The sequence below is a fragment of the Atta cephalotes genome, assembly GCF_000143395.1.
Source record: "Atta cephalotes unplaced genomic scaffold scaffold00014, whole genome shotgun sequence".
Lineage (NCBI taxonomy): Eukaryota > Metazoa > Arthropoda > Insecta > Hymenoptera > Formicidae > Atta > Atta cephalotes.
In genome coordinates this window covers 4,999,421-5,016,749 of record NW_012130078.1, presented here as the reverse complement: position 1 = coordinate 5,016,749, position 17,329 = coordinate 4,999,421, and the positions used below count along the sequence as shown (strand labels likewise).

Below are 17,329 nucleotides of genomic sequence, written 5' to 3'. Positions count from 1 at the left end.
GTACTAACGTAAAGTTAAAGTAAGTATACTATATATATATATATATATATATATATATATATATATATATATATATATGTAACCCCATTAATATAATTGCCAACGATGGCGGAAGTGGCTTTCGTTTCTTATTCAATCTTTAGTTCCTACAATGATTCATGCGAACTTAATTACGTCTTTTTGCTTAGAGAACACAAGCATAGGTGTATGTTTTTAAAGAAAATAATTCAATATATGTAAAAAGTTTTCAGTATCGATTTTAATTATTCGTGAAATGATAATAATTAAATAATTTAACAAACTTTAATCATATTATATCTTATAAGACAAATATATTGTCTATAAATTTCCTAAAGTTCTCAAAATCACGAAATTTTTGGTATCAAGTTTTTTTATGTGGAATTGTCTGTAGGAAAATGAATAATTTGTTTATCGCTAAATTAATTAAATTCTCAATATTAATAGGATCGCGTAAAGTTACTGATTACATTACTAAATTAATCTTTCTCTATTTTTCTTTACTATTTTTTCTTAAATATGATTACAATTGAATCATATTTAAAATTTAACAATTCAAAATTGAGGTCAAACAATTGTAGTATGATTAACATGCTGCAATTACTTGGTAAGCAATGCCTTGAACAATTAGTTAATCAAGGCCACCTACACGGTGGAAATCTCCCATATCACTTCAAATGCACACTGATTATACTTTTATATTTTTATAAAATATATAATATATAAAATATATAATATATTAGTCTCTCAACATATTTTTTTAAAGAATGTTATATTAGCTTTAATAATAGTTTTCGTGTATCAGCTAATTAGAGAGATCATAATTCATTTTAATCTACATTTATGTTATATTGTTTATAGCTTCACTTACAATTTGCGCAGAACACTGGCTTTCGGAACGATTCTTCGTCACGATCTACACGAATGTGAATGTTTCGCACTGACACTGGGTGGGAACGTTCTGACAGCAGCAATATTAAGGACAGCATTGAGGAGAGAGAAACTATGTGCTGGTCAGTACTGGTGGGGTTGTCGACGTAGCATCGAATAATGACGTGGAGAACGCATCCTGTGGCAAGCCAAAAGATGGCGAGTGAACCGTCGAATTGATGCCATATACGAGATCGATAAAACTACAATGGAAACAATATCTATGTGTATATAAAATATCAAAAACCCGTCGTACATACATCATTAGACTGTATATGTCACAGACTCATTACTGATTTATAAACGTATTAGCTATAATTTTAATTGACATGAATTAGAAATAATATCATGATAACTTATCGAAGTTCTTTTATGCTTATTTTTAACTTTAAACAGATATAAATTGTATAAAGTTTTTAAAACCGTCGTGTTTATAATTTATAAAAAATATTAAATTATATGAAAAGAATTATAATATTATATAAATAGGACGATTTTTTTAGGTATAGTATAATTTTTAAAAAATATTCTATGTTATAAAATTTAAAAGATTTTATGAGAAAATTTTGCTTTGTTTTATAACTTATTATTTTACATAAAATTATATTGATTGTTAGCTTCATCTTTTTTAAATAAGAATGAATGAATAAAAATATAATTTATTTATCATATCTAATTTGCCTATGTAAATTTTCCATAAAATTCAGAATGTCATTTACGTATTTTCTTCATTTTTTCATGAATGTTACTCACGAAGTATATGATTCATAATCCTTGATTCAATGAGAACAGATCGTGACGTTCTTTTGCACGTAGAATGCATGACGAAATCAGCACAGAGTGCTTCGGAAGTCATGCGTTTTCCTGTGAACTACAGAATGAGACCGAATTATAAATAAAACGTATTGTAACGTCAGGCGTTATTAGTTAAAAGCGAGATCTTTAATAGATACAAATATTAGTTATGCTAAACCGATTAATCTCAAGCAAATTTTTAATATAACTTTAGTATAAACTTTAATTGTTATCAGTGCATTTGACGTAAGCCAAGCCAAAGATTTGTGTACATTGTTTTCTATTCCTATATATGTTTATTCCCTGTGAATGATGTCGTCATATTGCATAACATGCATACTTGTAAATCTATTCACCCAACACTGCAATCAGATTTTCATGACGCATTCCAGAGGAATTGATGAATTCACTATGGTATATCCAGTACAAGGATTATTATTTAAGAAAGTATTCATAATAAAGTAACTTTTGATGAATCAGTTGTATTAAAAAAATTATATTAAAAAAATATTGTAGAATTAATGATATTCTTGTAAAATTTCTATCGTTATTGTAAATATATTTTAATATATTGCGGCGAAAAAACATTATTAATTTTTATATTGAAAATTAACATTTGGAGCTTATAACTTACAATAGAAAAAAAACACCGAGAAGCCGTCTGAAAATGTTTTATTAAGATTACATATGGCAAGCGAGGCTTCCGTTTCCAATTCCTCAAATGAAAAATCCACCTCCCAATGCTTTTTCCGTTAAAAAGTGCATTCCCTAGCATCTTGCACTTGTCTCTTATCTAGATTATCTACTAAAAATTTGTCTAGGTTAGGTTTATCACCTTTGCCACTTTGAGAGATTTCTTTCAGATTCCTTGTACGAATCGTTCCCTTACATGTCTACGCTGTACAATTATAGTACAGCGAAGAATGCATGAACTGAATGCTGTAATCATTCGTAATCACGAATATCCTGATAATGAATTTCTCATATTTTGCAGAATATGATACATCGTCTTAACAGTAAAATGTATATTTTCAACATACTGTATAAGGATTTATAAAAAAAAAATTAATATACAATACTGAAAAGCCTTCATCAAATACATCAAAACAAATCTTGATTCCGCGTTGTGCGTAGCAAAGGAACCATCTTATGCATATTTTCAAACCGTACACGCGTACGATGTTATCTTACTTATTTTCTATTTTTCGACTATACAAGGTGTATGCAATTTTAATCTCATCATCGAAATATTTTTCTTTGACGAAAATTATTTAAAGTAATCGTTTAATTTTTAAATTTTCAGTTATATTTTTGTAATCAATTTCATATAATTAATTCTTTCAGTCATCATTTTGCTGAAGCAATCAAAATATGAATAAAAAGATTCTTCATGTTCTCTTCAAAAAAGATTCAACATCTTCTCAACTTAAAAAAATAACAAGGAGTAATTAAAATTATCAAATATTTATTATCAAGATTCTATTTTTTTAAATAGAATACATGTTTATTTAAATTTTCTTGATTACTACTAAAATAAATTTATGTAATCGATGGTAATACCGATGAAAACTGCAAATGTAAAAGAAAAAATACTAATTTCCTAATTTTTCAAAGTTTTCTTAGAAAACTTTATATGCAGAAAAATTTTATTCTGCATTTTTTATTAATTTTTTTTCCAAAATTATCTAATCACATCGGCAATAATCACCTTGTACAATCAAAATCATCTATCATTAATGATTCTATACAGTGCGTGTCAGACATTTTAGATCCCCATAAATTAACGATAATAAAGAGAAATTGTATGCAAGAACAATACAATGAATAATATACAATGAAATTAATTAATTTTGCTACACACAATTGGGGTTTTACTAAATGTCATTAACATTAAATGCGTAGACATTGTTAATTACGTTCATGGGTAACTGTGATTTGTTACAAGGAAATGAAAGTAAAAAAAGATGAATTCGAGAAACGCATGTTATACTAATCGTGTGACGTTCTTGATATGTTTTATGTATCTAACTATTAAACATTTTTGCAGGCGCAATTAATACAATGTATTTGCAATATCGGTAATTAAAATATCTCTAACGACAACGCCACTTGCAATAATACATAATGAAGATATCAATAAGATGTATAGGGAGAAAGAGATTTGAGCGATAGTAATAGTAGATTAAGAGTCACTTAATAATATCATGATCGCAAGTAGTAGAAGTAGCAACAATAGCAGTGACAATAATAATGCTCTTTCAGCAACAATAATACATGTTCCGATAGTCATACAATAAAAAATATAACAAACATGCATTCAACAAATTTTCTATATAAAAAATGAACTGCAAAAGACTAAGTAAATCTGCGACCAAGGCGCGATAAAAAATTACTACATATTTTCTTCACTGGACTTGATACATAAGTGCATATATTTAATGACTTAATTATAAATGCGCGCGTTCATGCGACAATTATTTAGTTTCAGAGTATATGTCATGAAAAAACAAACTATCTCTACATTGTACAGTAAAACGTCGATCATCCGAGAATATAAATTAATGAGAACCGATGCTATGAGTAACGATTTAGAGTATTTCAGTAGAAAAACATTAAATATAGACATACATATTAAATACAAAAGAAATAAGGATAACAAAAAAATTCTTAGCGAAAAATCTTATATTAAGAGATAATATTTATAATTTAAATGTAAACTAAAAAAATGTATGTATAATTCCTTATAAAAACGTAAATTCTCTTTCTAATAACAAGATCATATATAATTCCGTTGAGATAAATATAACATTGCTTTAAACCCTCCAGTACTACTTATATTGTATATAATCTCAAGCTTCATGTGAATCGCAACAAATATCTTTTAATATTTTGTAATAAATATCTTTAATTACAAATATCTTTGTAATTAAAATATGTTATAATCTAGCGATTGTGATTTGATGCAAAATTAATGCGATCATTGATAAGCGTGGAGCATAGATAATAAATTTTGCAATAGCATAGTACACAAGTACTGCAGGATTCAAAAATTGAAACAAATATATGTACAAAATATTTCAGATTCATTGCATTCTCTTTTATCTACAAATTCTTTAACCAGCCGCTTAGTTCAAAGAATTCATAGTCAAGAAGAAATACTGCGAGACCTGAAATTATTTTCTCTCTACATATACTATATATGTTCACATTGTAACGCAGTAGTTGTGAGAGGCGGAGGATGCGTACTTTATTATCAGATAATGCGTTCAAGGAAGTAGTATTATATTTGTCATACTGATATCGGTACTCTTTTTGTTGGAAGAATATCATTTTCTTTGTTGTGCTTTCTTTTATCCAGATGGATATTCACAGGAACGCTTTTTATGGAAACATCTCTCTCACAAACACGCACTTGGGACAGTCGCCGTTCTACTGTATTTTATACATAAGAATGGTGCTCGCATACGACAAATTCAACAATAATTGTATTGCATCTTTTACAGAGTGAGACACTTAACTTTACCATCTGAAATATCTTTTTCCATTTAACATGACAGAAAAAGTTATACATATGAAATTTCATAAGATCATAGCAGTAGATATTGTGAAAAGTCGAAAGTTTTTTGCACATACAATATAATTCACTTTGAATAAAAAGAAAAGATAAATATTTAAAGAGCAAAGAAAACCGTATTTATCAAGATGAAAATTATCACAGATATGCTGTTTCATACGCCAATGAATGTTCCGCACATTATCAATTGTTAGACACACGAAAATTCGAAGATAGTTTTATACATATGGTGAACCAATAATTCTTAAACGACATTCCAGAGAAGATATTATATTCACTTAGTCGATCTATACTTAGTCGATCTATATGCAAACGTTTTCTAAAAACTGCAAAACTTTCGTATTTGTCATTGTCATCTTACATCTAAATTGTTTTAAAATTGAAATCTTAGTAGAAAAGTAAAAAAGTAACATAAAGCTGTTATTATATTATTATAAAATAGTAAATTTAAAATCCACAAAATAGATTAGAAAAATTATAGATAAAAAAAATATAAAAGGGTATCAATATAACATTTTTTTCTTCCTATATATAAATTGCTTGAAATTGATTTCTCTTATTGTCGATATTTCTTTTCTATTTATATATATAAGCACTCTATACTTGTAATGTTGCTATAGTTTATATAAGTTTATTGAAGCTTTGTAATGACTTAATTAAAGAAATATAATTACCGTTTATGCGGAAATATAAACAATAACGGACATGCCCTTGCTTCTCAATTAGCGACATGTCTAAAGAATTATAAAAGCAATAAGTTTTATTAGGAAACTATTAATCTCTTATAATTTATTATAAGGTATCTTTGGACAGAGATTGAATATAAAACTTCCTTCACATGTTCGACCACTTTAATAATGTAAAAGTTTGACTGTATATTTTTAGACACCCTGTATTATCCATAGAGAGACTAATACATTTTAATACTTGAGCAGGTTTAAACAATTTATATATCATTTATTACAGTAGAAAGTCTTTGAATTCTTGTATCACTTCAAAATCAAGGGAACACTAAAAACTTTCTATTGTAGTACAAAATATTTAAATTATTTAAGTGCGTCCTAACACTTGCAAATATCTCCCTTATGTATTACCCGTATCTATCAGTACCTGGTCGACATGTGACACGGTTTGAATTCTACGCTACTTAAATCATTAGACTCCCATTCGGTTTTCTACTAAGTCACTTGTCAATAAATTCACTCGAGAATGAGATTCTTTATTCACATATTCTACGAAATGTATGTAAGATTTAATTTTGATAGAGTTAAAATAGATTATTTATGGAAGATTAGACCAGTAAAGAGAAATCGTATTTTCGTTTTGAGAACTACTAAAAATAAAATTATAAATGTACTATGGTAATGTATTATAGATTATGAAAGTATTACAGTTATTAACTATTAAACTATTACCACATCTGGAATGAGAAAGTCCACACAGTAATAACTGTACGTATTGTTATTATTATGTTTTAGAATGAGAGTCTAATAATATAACTGTCGTGAGAGAAGAGAAAATAATTACATTTCGTAAATCATGAATAATGTAAAAATCTTTCAATGCAATATTCATGAAAAGATATCAAGATGAATATTAAATCAGTTTCTTAAAATTCTTCAGATCTTTTTTAAGAGATCACAAGGAATTTCTTTTTTAGTAAGAAATTCTAGTAAGAAAGATAATCGTTGTGTTTTTAGGAAGACAAAATCAAAAATGTAAATTCAACTTCTATAATTTCTAAAATCATACATCTATGCACATGTAGAAAGAATAAAGCAGATGGTAAAGTCAGTGTCCTATTCAATATAACAATAGCATAATTATGGCACAAAACTTATCCTTAAAAAAAGAAAGCTTCAAACAGTCGATCGAGTCAATTTAAATACGTATTCAGGGAGCAATCTCTTCTGTAATGTACTATTTTCGAGACAATTATCTCAGTATTCTATAATTTTTCTGCTCGATTAATCTGCATTCAATTTTATTTTGTTCTCGGAACTTCTCTCTTTGTTATTAATCTATATCGTCCATTCGTACATCGCGCTTATAATAAATACAAAAGACCTAAGAGAGGCATTCTTAGGTTTTCCCTATGGTGCAAACTTAAGTTTGCAACGTGTTTGTGATTTCTCGATGTACAGTTACCAGATCCTGTATATAGCCAGCTAATCTGGCGTTTAACGTATCCAAATTTTGTTTTTGAACTTTGTTTGCACTCAACGCAAGTTCTAATTGTTCATGAACTACATTCAACATTTCGCGAAGTTCTGCATTCTCCTTTTGTAGAACCTTGCAAAACAAAAAAAATATATATTTGTTAACCAAACACAAACTTAATAAAATGTCAATGCAAACACGAATATCGATCATCAGGCTTCAGCAAATTCTATGTACATACCACAAAATCTTTATTTTTGGTGGCCATAGTGAGAGCTTTGATTTCTTCGTTTCGTGTTCTCAACTCACTTTCCAATGCTTCGACTCTCAATCTTAGCGCTTCGCTATTTCCTTCCGCGATTTTACCGGCTTCCAAATCAGCATATTTAAGTTTTATTTTGGCATTTTCTTCTTTGTACAACTGTAGCTGCCTCTTCCATTCATCAACATTGGCTGTGGATTCCTGTAACGCGCTCGTTAATCTTGCATTATTAGTTTTGAGGGTAGTCAATTCAACCTGCAATAACATATTATAATATTTTATTATATTATTTATATATTATTATTTAAAATTATAAAAAAATATTCTTCATACCTCCCATTTCTTAGCGTTAGCAGAACTTTGAGCTAGAGCAAGTTTCAGCCTGTCGTTCTCATACTTGAGCTGCACCTCACCCGACTGTCCACTTTGTGATGAGCTCAATTGCGCCGATTTCCCTTGATGTTGCGGACTTTCTGTACTCTGAGAAACACTCTGTGATCTTGAATGGACTGCGTTTTTCAATTCGTCGTCCACTTTATTCTGACAACTACCAGGTAAAGGACTGCTGCTTACCGAAGATACACTGTTCTGAGCGGAAATCATATTGGCATTCGGATTCGGGGTGTTCGACGATGACACGTTGGAGTTAATCATCGACGAGTTCGGTGGGTCTATGAGATCCTGTTCTGACGACGGCATGCCTGATCGGGACGTGATTGGACTGACATTCGCGCTGGTGGCTGGAGTAACCGAAGAACTGTTGGACTGTAACTTGGCACTGGCTAGCTTCGTGGCCTCTTTCACCTCATGAAACTTCTCGATGAACTGTTAACAAACAATCTCTTCTGAGAGTTTGATATATGAAGCTCTTCGTTTGTAAATCATAAGCAATTGCAATACAAACCTTTCCTAATTCAGCCTCAGAGGCAAAGCCCAAGCCATACACGGTATTCGCTCTGACATCCGACCACTGACCAAATTTCTGTGATGTCTTGGTAAAAGTCATGTTTGGAGTAATTGTGCTATTAATGACAGGCTGAAGAAAAAAAGAATGGAGTACTTCATAAGTTCATCCAATTTCTATTCTATTACAAAAGTCTGATAACAGCCGAATATTATTTTGTTTAAATAGCCGAATATTATTTTGTTTAAATAGCCGAATGTTGATATTAACCAGGATTGCCATAAAATTGATCAAAGAAATCAGGAAAATGTCAAAGAAATCAAGGAAAAATCGAGAAATTTTGAAAAATTTTCTGAAAAATTAAAATTTTTACTTTTAAAGAAATTTAATACGTATACATTATATCTGCAGTTTAAAATACTATCAATCAATTAAATGCAAGTATAATTGACAACTAATACTAATTTCCATTATTAAATTGTACAAAAAAAATATTTGGTTTTTAAATCAGGACAAAACCATAAAAACCATAAAAAATTTCAAAATATTATTAAAAACATTAGCGAAAATCATGAAATTTTGTCTGGAAATCAGGAAAAAGTAATGGAATTTAAATCAGGACAAAACCATAAAAAATTTCAAAATATTATTAAAAACATTAGCGAAAATCATGAAATTTTGTCTGGAAATCAGGAAAAAGTAATGGAATTTTAAGATGAAGAATTTGTGGCAACCCTTTGTTAATGCAATATTTGATTAAAAAAGAAAAAATATTTAGTTGATTTTGATTGTATTAATAATGGAATGGATTTGATTGAAATTATTTCACTAAATTTCGATAACTATCATTTAAGCTTGATTATTATTACCAGACATTTTTCAGTGAATAGAACTCTTAATTACCTTTGCTCCTTCAATTGAAATTATTCTGTATAAACTTCTGGTCGAATCGTAAAAGAATGATACTGATATTGCTGCCGACGACGCTGGTACCCAAGACCGTTTGGTCTTGGGATCAATGTGAAACACGTGCGCTTTGCACATGAAAATTGGTTGTTCACTGTAATCAATTTGAACAATAACAGAGGAGTGTGTATGCGCTCTTCCATATATGATACAAAGCATCTATTTTTAACCGACCTAGTTAATGCGAGTGCATATTTGAAAACGCACTGTACAGAATTGTTGTATAAAATTATGAACAGAAATAGAAATATGTAAAACAAAATTCGTAGAAACAAACGATATTATATCTAATATTTATATTTAATATTAGTAAATAACATTTAATTTCACCCGATGTTTTATTAATAATATATTACTAAATAATATATTACTAAAAACAAGTAAAACCTCTCTTTTCGTGTTTAACTTTCAATAAATTAATTTTTTTAAATAAAATGCGAGATATTCATTCATACATTTAATACATCGACTTTGAATAAACCACGTCGCGGGCATTATAAAAAAAATCAGATACATCGTATTTTCATACATAAATCTCACATAGAAAAATATCATGGATATTTAAAAAAAAATTCTCAGCTTTCGAGCGTGGTTCAAAATTTCTGTTAATTTCTACCGAAATCCGATGGGATCTACTTTCTTCTTGGTGGACATCGCGTGATGGAAGTATCGTCCTACGAAAGAATCGCAATTTCTTACAGAGGAGGAAAAAAGGGAAAGAAAACGGGTGCATCCCGTTCTCAGCGTTATCCAGATACGCATCAGTATCAATCAGGCCGGCGATCGAGTCGGGGAAGAGATGTAGTTTTACGTCGCACCGAGGTGGGCCGACGGATCTTCGTCTCTTCCGCATCTTCGTGCCGATTCGCGGTGCGGCACGATGCAGCGCGATGCACGCATGCACGCACGACGGAGTCGACGGGGATGCCGGCGACAGGCGCGGCACTTAACACACGCGCGTATTTCAGAGGGCGGAGGGAGAAGATTAATTCTGTCGTACGCGCGAAATCCGGCACGGCGTTCCAACACGCGGTTGATGCGATGCGGCTTACGCGATCCGTCGCACGTCCTTAAAAGGAGAGCGGCGAGGAAAGGAGTAGAAGACGAAGGAGAGGAGAGAAAACAAAAGGGTCAGGCGGACCGGAACTTCACTTACCCCATTGTCTCCTTGCCCGATGTCATATAAGATGATCTATCCGTTCACTCGCGTGCTCTCGTAAATCCTGCTCGCGCGTATTTCAACGCGAGCGAGCGCCGGCTATTTTCAGCCCGGGCGAGGCGTGGATGGTCACCGCGATACCGACGTCGACGAGTACCGTCCGTGCGAGGGCTGAGATCCGCGAGTTGACAGCCGCCATCGGCCAAAACTCCCTCCCTCGCCCGCCCCACCCTCGTCCCTCGCGCGCGCTCTCTCGACTCTCACCACGGCCGCCTCTACGGCTTACGTACGTTACGGCGACGGTCACGCGACGGCATGAACGTAGTCGAAGTCAACTACGCCAAGTCCACCTGGATCCGATCGATTTTTCCGTGAAGGGCACGCGCCATTCGCCGTTAACCTCGCCTCTCGACACGCCACTCAACGCCACTCCACACCATTCCGTGGACGCCGTCCAACGAATCCGGCGAATCTCCACCGACCGACGAGCGCGACGACTCCGCGATAAATGCCAACTGCCACGCGCGAGCGCAACGCGAACGCATTCGGATTTGCCCTCAAGCCTTGAACGCAACGACGCGATTCGATATGACCGAGTAACTGCGAAAATAAAACTCTATAGGGAAATCGGACGTTCGCGTTGAAGTTTGCCGTTCGTTGGTTGGTAAGTTGGTTGGCAAAGAAAGAATTGTCGAGTTCGATTTTTGCATTTCAAAGTAGACTTCAATTAACTTAATGATTGATTGAATTGCGTGATAAAATCATGATTAGTTAATTAACTAATTCATATTAGCTATTATTACGTTAATTCGAATAAAATTATTGATTTTATTGCGTGATATACGAAGAAAAAGAATTACGAGAGACAAATGATAAAATTAGTACATTCTATAATTGTAATTCCGCCGTTTTAATTAATCGCTAATTAAGTTAGAATTTGGTCGACCAAATTTTGTTTATACTTTGTATGATGCGATACTGTTGGAAAGGTATTATTCCTTATTTAATATTATACATTCGTTTTCACAATTTTATTATATCTCTTTTAAAAATTTAAGATATATAAAAAAGTTCTTTTTTTTACGTTTTCTAAGATTTTATTTATTTTGTTGAAGTATATAAATGTACCATCCATATGCATTTACTCCACATTAAATAAATTTTATGAATAAGAACAATAACAGAAACAAAAGTAAAAAAGATAAATTCAAGAATTATATTGAAATAAGTTGCATTTAATATTAAAATTAAAATATGTAAATTATAATTAAATCTTAATTAAAATTAAGCACATTAAATTATCATTAAATAAATTACCAATTATGATCCAAATTCTTTTTTATTTTTAAAAATATATCATGCATGATGTGTTTTATTAATATGAAAATATTGTCTTTATCTATTGTTTATAACAATATTTGATAATTATATATAAAAAAAAATATCTAAAAGAATTAAGCTATTAAATAACTTCATATTTCTGGTGTAAATGAGTAAGTATAAAAAACACAAGTACCTCACACATGTACTCAAAAAGTTTCATACTGATACTTTGCACATAATTATAATATACATAATTTATGCAGAGATTTGATATTGATTTGATTAATGTTATATACAAGTTGGGAGGATTCCAATTGACACAGCTCGGTTGGATACCACCAATCACAGTGGCCAAGTATTTAGGGACTTTCTAACTTCTCAAGCACTATGAGTGGCTCGTGTCCAATTGAATCGTATCTAACTGAGTACCAGCCATACATGTACATATCCTTATGAAAGATAGTTATATATTATCCAAAACAATGCTATATTTTATACAATATAAATCTCGCCGTGACAAAGAGAGATCTCATAAATAATTCAATCTACGAAAGTTGAATGATTAACGAGCGCATACAGATTTAGAATCATACGGAACGATTTTTCAATTGAATATTAATTATCATAGATGGCTCCTCGATATTATCCAGACTCTGTCGAAAGAGTTGAGCGTGCTGCCAAGCTTCTTGATTTTGTCCACCAGACAATGTTACGATTACGTTTATTCGCACCGCCTTTTTCACTTCTTCCGTGTGAAAATTACTACAATTTGGAACGGATATCATAACTGCTCTGTCGTCATCGAAAATGGCTTCGATCTCCCAGGATACCGTGGCATTTTGAAACACCTCCGACTTAGCTTTCAGAGTCAATGTCTCTAGACATGATCTGGAATTCGGGATTTCGAAAGTCCATTTAACACTTCCATGTTTCGCTTGCTGGGATCGCGCTAAATAAACCATCTTCCAATCGTTCTCCACTTTACGGAAGACTCCACCCTCCATGGTGTTCATCCCTTCCAGCCATCCAGATTTCTCTTCCAGAATGATACCGTTATTACGCACAACATGATATAGATCTTTAACGATGTTGTATTGCAGTTCGAATGTTTCTCCATATTTCGAAATGTCCCAAATGTAACTCTTCTCCGTGTCGGCCTAATAAAATGCATTTAATAATTGAGTAATGGAAGTTTCTGATAATATCCGATAAATATAAATTAACAGTAATGTTATCAATATTATGATAATTTCCCACTCAACAATATAAATGTAATATAACACATATATGCATATAACAGTTACATGCATATAACAGTTGTTGGATAAAAAATTATACATTGGCGTACTATTGTTAGTAGAGGTTTATTGGATAACTATTTCAAAACGAAACGCGAAATTGATAAAGACCCCTGGTGAAAATTTTTCTCATAATTTTTATACGAATTGGAACATTTTTCAGAAATACTCAGGAATATTCGGAAAGTTTACATCTTTTCTCAGAATTTTTCATACAAGTGAATTCTGAAATATTCTGAAATTTCTCTCTCTCATCCCATAATTTTTAAAAAGTATATTTAAAAATTTTTTAGATTTATATTTCATAATTATACTTATAAATCTTAAAAATCTTACAATATTTCATAATTAACATATATTAAAAATTCTGAGAAAAGATGTAGATTTTCTGAGAATATTCCAATTCGTATAAAAAAGTGTGAGAAAGTTATAAAATTATAGAGAAATTCTAAAAAATTATATAGAAATTCTGAAAAATTTTATGAAAAATTCTAAGAAAAATTTTCACCAGGGATGTCATGCGAATTCTATTTGAATAATTATCGAAAAGAACAAAAATCTTTTCAAGTATTTATGCTACGATATTTCAAAGTTTGACTTGCACTATTTCCAAAATTTGAGTATATCCGCACCTGCATAATTTCACCTCGTGCCAATCTCCACATAAGAGAACCCGAGGTTCGCCCCTCGTAGACCTCTTCATCGGAGTCCTTCTGCGAATTTGGAATGTACAACATATCGGCGAGCTCCAATAGTTTCCGCTTGACAACGTATTCCCTACGCGCGCTACTATAATTGGCAGAGTTTTGCCGCTGGTAAGTCAATGATTGGAGTAAATGTATTAAGCTTTGTTCGGCACAAGTTTTTCGCCTCTTCATGACGGCTTCTTGGTCTCGCGTATAACGCCACGTGACATCCTGCACCTCATCTCTGGAATAGGCTATTATGTATGTCAATTTCTTTCGCCATCCCTTTTCGTACATTAATGGCTTGTCTATGATGTTTTCACATGGGTCTACGTGAATCCATCTCTTATTCGATGCCGACCATACCTGTGAAAATAAAAAACAAGTTACATTACGACAAATGTACTTCGAAATTAATGAATGATAATTCGAGGTACCTCTGTCCAGACGTGATCTGTTTCGTCGCATATAAATCGCGCATCGTACCCTAATGATCGACATAAAAGGGTGAAAACATTAGCCCATTCCCCGCAGCGACCGCGTCTCAGGATCAACAATGGCTCTGGATGCGTATAACGAGGAAATTCGACAACTATATTGCACTTTTGACATCTACGATTATTAAATTAACGCCATAATGATATTGCAAAATTGCACACAGTACATGATTCTCTGATGAAAATAATTCTAATATTTTCTCATAATATTTTTAAGAATTGTTATACTTTAAATTTATGAAGATTTCTGAAAAAATATCTTAAACTTATTTAGATTGTATAAGTTTTCTTCAGATAAGTTACAAAATTATTTCTCATAAAAATCAAAAGAAATTTTCATTATATTTCAGAATATAATGAAAAATTCTAAGAAGATTTTTAGAAGTGAAGCCCTTCTGAAAAGTCAATTTCTATAAAAAATCTGAGAAATTTTTTAAAAAGTTATAAAATTACACAGAAATTCTGAAAAATTATATGAAGAAAATCTAAAAAAAAAGTCCAAGGATTTTATCGAAAAAAATTTTATACCTATATAACTCTATTCTTGAGCAATGAGGATTTATAGAATGTATCACATTTTCGTATGTACATTCAGTGAAGCACGTGGGACACTTTGGATTGTTGACCCATTTAAAAAATTCATACTTAAACCAGCGTAGAAGCTCGAGCAGAAATAAATCTTTAGCTATCAATTCTGTCTCGAATTGTGAAGAGATAGCTTCAGCGTTTTCTAATTTAAAAGATCTGCAAACGCCAGATAAAAGAGTAAGTATATAAAGATAAGTTTTATCAAAGGAGATAAAAAGCATAGATAGGATTACTTTTGTAGATCCCTCATCTTCATCATTGTCACAATTTCTAATTGTACAACAGGTACAACCCTTTTAGCTTTTTTTTGTAAATTCGGATCTTCGTAGTACAGAACATCACGAAAATGTCCAACGATTCTATCGAAGAATGTTTTCTGCGCGGTAGAATTCTTGTTAACATCGTCAGTAATAGGACTGCTTTCTGTTACAGTGCACAACAGTCTCGACAAACTCTGGAGCTTCAAGAGGGACACATTTCGTGGTAAGAATATGCGTTCTCCATCCTGTTGCATACAATTGACAGCTTAGCAAGGACTTCGATAAATGTCAGTAATGTAAATTTAAATGTATACAATTAATTTATAATCCCACTGAATATAACAAAATTAACAGTAACATTACATCAATGTTATAATTTCCTACTCAATGATGGACACATTCAATAGGAAAAGCAGCTTTACAACTGTTGTAACATTCTTTAAAATAGTTACACATTTAAATCTAGTAAATAATTAAAAGGGTATGGTAAAAAAAATTGATAGAGAACGATAGGATGAAGAATGATAGGATTTTTATCAATTTGATTTTTATCATTTTCTATAAATTTATATCATTTTCTACGATCTCGCGAGTACCACAATTGATCAGATATGAATCTTATTGTATTGGGATCAGATATGAATTCTATTTTATTGGATTCTATAAGATTTGCACAAGATTCCTATTAGATATAAATCCTATATTCAAATTAGTGAATTTATGAATTAGATTCATATTCAAAATTATAAGATTTTTCTATCAACTTTTTTCCAGTCTTATAATAAAGACTTTTGCAAGTTGCAAAGCTGTTATTTCTGCTAAACACAGCCAATTGTTACATGTTATATTACATTTATATTGTTGGAAAATTATAATGGCTGCTCTCTCTTTAGCAGACACAGTCGATACAAACGTTTTATCTTCTCAGCATTTAACAAATAACAAAGGATACTTTCCATTTAATGATCCAAGTTAACAAATGTCATTATGTCTTACTCATTAAATGTCAAGAAAGATAGAATACTGCTATTATTGATTTGTGTCATTAAATAGAAAATACTGAAAGATAAAATCCATTTATGTACGGTGACTTTCCTCTTAAAAACAACAATATTGATTTAATGTTACTGTTTGTATGATGCTGCTGTTTCAGTGACAATAATCAAGAGATAAAAATCCAGAGAACCTCGAGATCTTAACTGAGTACAGACCTCAACGTAGCCGACATCGAACAGACATTCCAGGGCACCGATGGCCGGCAGAAGCTTTTCAACGACGACCTCGTCGTCAAGGCGCAGTTCGCGGGACCTGTAATTGTTCGGCGATCTCAACACATTCCGGCAAATACTTAGCAACGCTCGTCGAGCTTCATCGCGCACATCTTCCGTATTCTCTTCAAGGGACTTCACGCAACGCTCCAGACTTTCGTCCATGTCGACGTAGACAACACTCTTGGACAGCCGGCAATCATCTGTTCGCGATCGCTGTCAGGCGCCCACCTGTCGTCATTTTTGCTGACTCCTCGCGCGTCGCTGGTCGCTATAGAGATACAAGATAAGCTCTCAGCTGCCAGTTCGCAGTGTTCCCATGAGGCTGGTGCATCAAAAATGAGACAGACGCAGGCGCGTGGACTCGGGAGAGGAGGAAGACATGAAAGATAAATGATGGATTTTACCGACGGCAAACGTAGCACGAGTTGCGGCACGAGGTTGCAGCGGATATGGATGGACCTAGACGGCGTCTCGTGGGACGTTCCCTCATCAGTGTTCATCAGATGCATATGTGCTTTAGATACTCATGTCAACTCGTCGGGACGCGGCGCGAAGGGGGATGACGGTGTCCGCCCACCACGGGCTGATGTGGGCCGTTTCTTTCGTGTGTGTCTCACAGTCGGTTCATATATGGTCAC

General features: G+C 32.3%; 2 protein-coding genes across 2 annotated transcripts; both read right to left on the bottom strand.

Annotated features, from left to right (window-relative positions):
- Positions 1-7,423: 7,423 nt before the first annotated feature.
- LOC105617819 (homer protein homolog 1) lies at positions 7,424-10,791 on the bottom strand. The gene is made up of 6 exons (XM_012199371.1): positions 10,766-10,791; positions 9,547-9,703; positions 8,644-8,775; positions 8,073-8,564; positions 7,719-7,994; positions 7,424-7,609 (listed from the first exon to the last, which is right to left on the bottom strand). The coding sequence occupies exons 1-6, from the start codon at positions 10,789-10,791 to the stop codon at positions 7,424-7,426; spliced, it is 1,269 nt and encodes a 422-aa protein (XP_012054761.1).
- Positions 10,792-12,678: 1,887 nt separating this feature from the next.
- LOC105617818 (peptide-N(4)-(N-acetyl-beta-glucosaminyl)asparagine amidase) lies at positions 12,679-16,853 on the bottom strand. The gene is made up of 6 exons (XM_012199370.1): positions 16,632-16,853; positions 15,394-15,665; positions 15,101-15,316; positions 14,513-14,687; positions 14,022-14,441; positions 12,679-13,248 (listed from the first exon to the last, which is right to left on the bottom strand). Exons 1-6 carry the CDS (start codon positions 16,851-16,853, stop codon positions 12,679-12,681), a joined length of 1,875 nt encoding a protein of 624 aa, XP_012054760.1.
- Positions 16,854-17,329: the final 476 nt, after the last annotated feature.

Excerpts from the sequence above, each read along its gene's own strand:
- LOC105617819 (XM_012199371.1), bottom strand. The coding sequence starts at position 10,791 with ATGACATCGGGCAAGGAGACAATGGG. Across the intron at positions 9,704-10,765 it reads TCGGGCAAGGAGACAATGGG|TGAACAACCAATTTTCATGT; the intron begins GTAAGTGAAGTT and ends AATTGATTACAG. Across the intron at positions 8,776-9,546 it reads TTTCAATTGAAGGAGCAAAG|CCTGTCATTAATAGCACAAT; the intron begins GTAATTAAGAGT and ends TTTTTTCTTCAG.
- LOC105617818 (XM_012199370.1), bottom strand. The coding sequence starts at position 16,853 with ATGGACGAAAGTCTGGAGCGTTGCGTGAAGTCCCTTGAAGAGAATACG. Across the intron at positions 15,317-15,393 it reads AAGATGAGGGATCTACAAAA|ATCTTTTAAATTAGAAAACG; the intron begins GTAATCCTATCT and ends TGGCGTTTGCAG. Across the intron at positions 13,249-14,021 it reads CACGAGGTGAAATTATGCAG|GCCGACACGGAGAAGAGTTA; the intron begins GTGCGGATATAC and ends GCATTTTATTAG.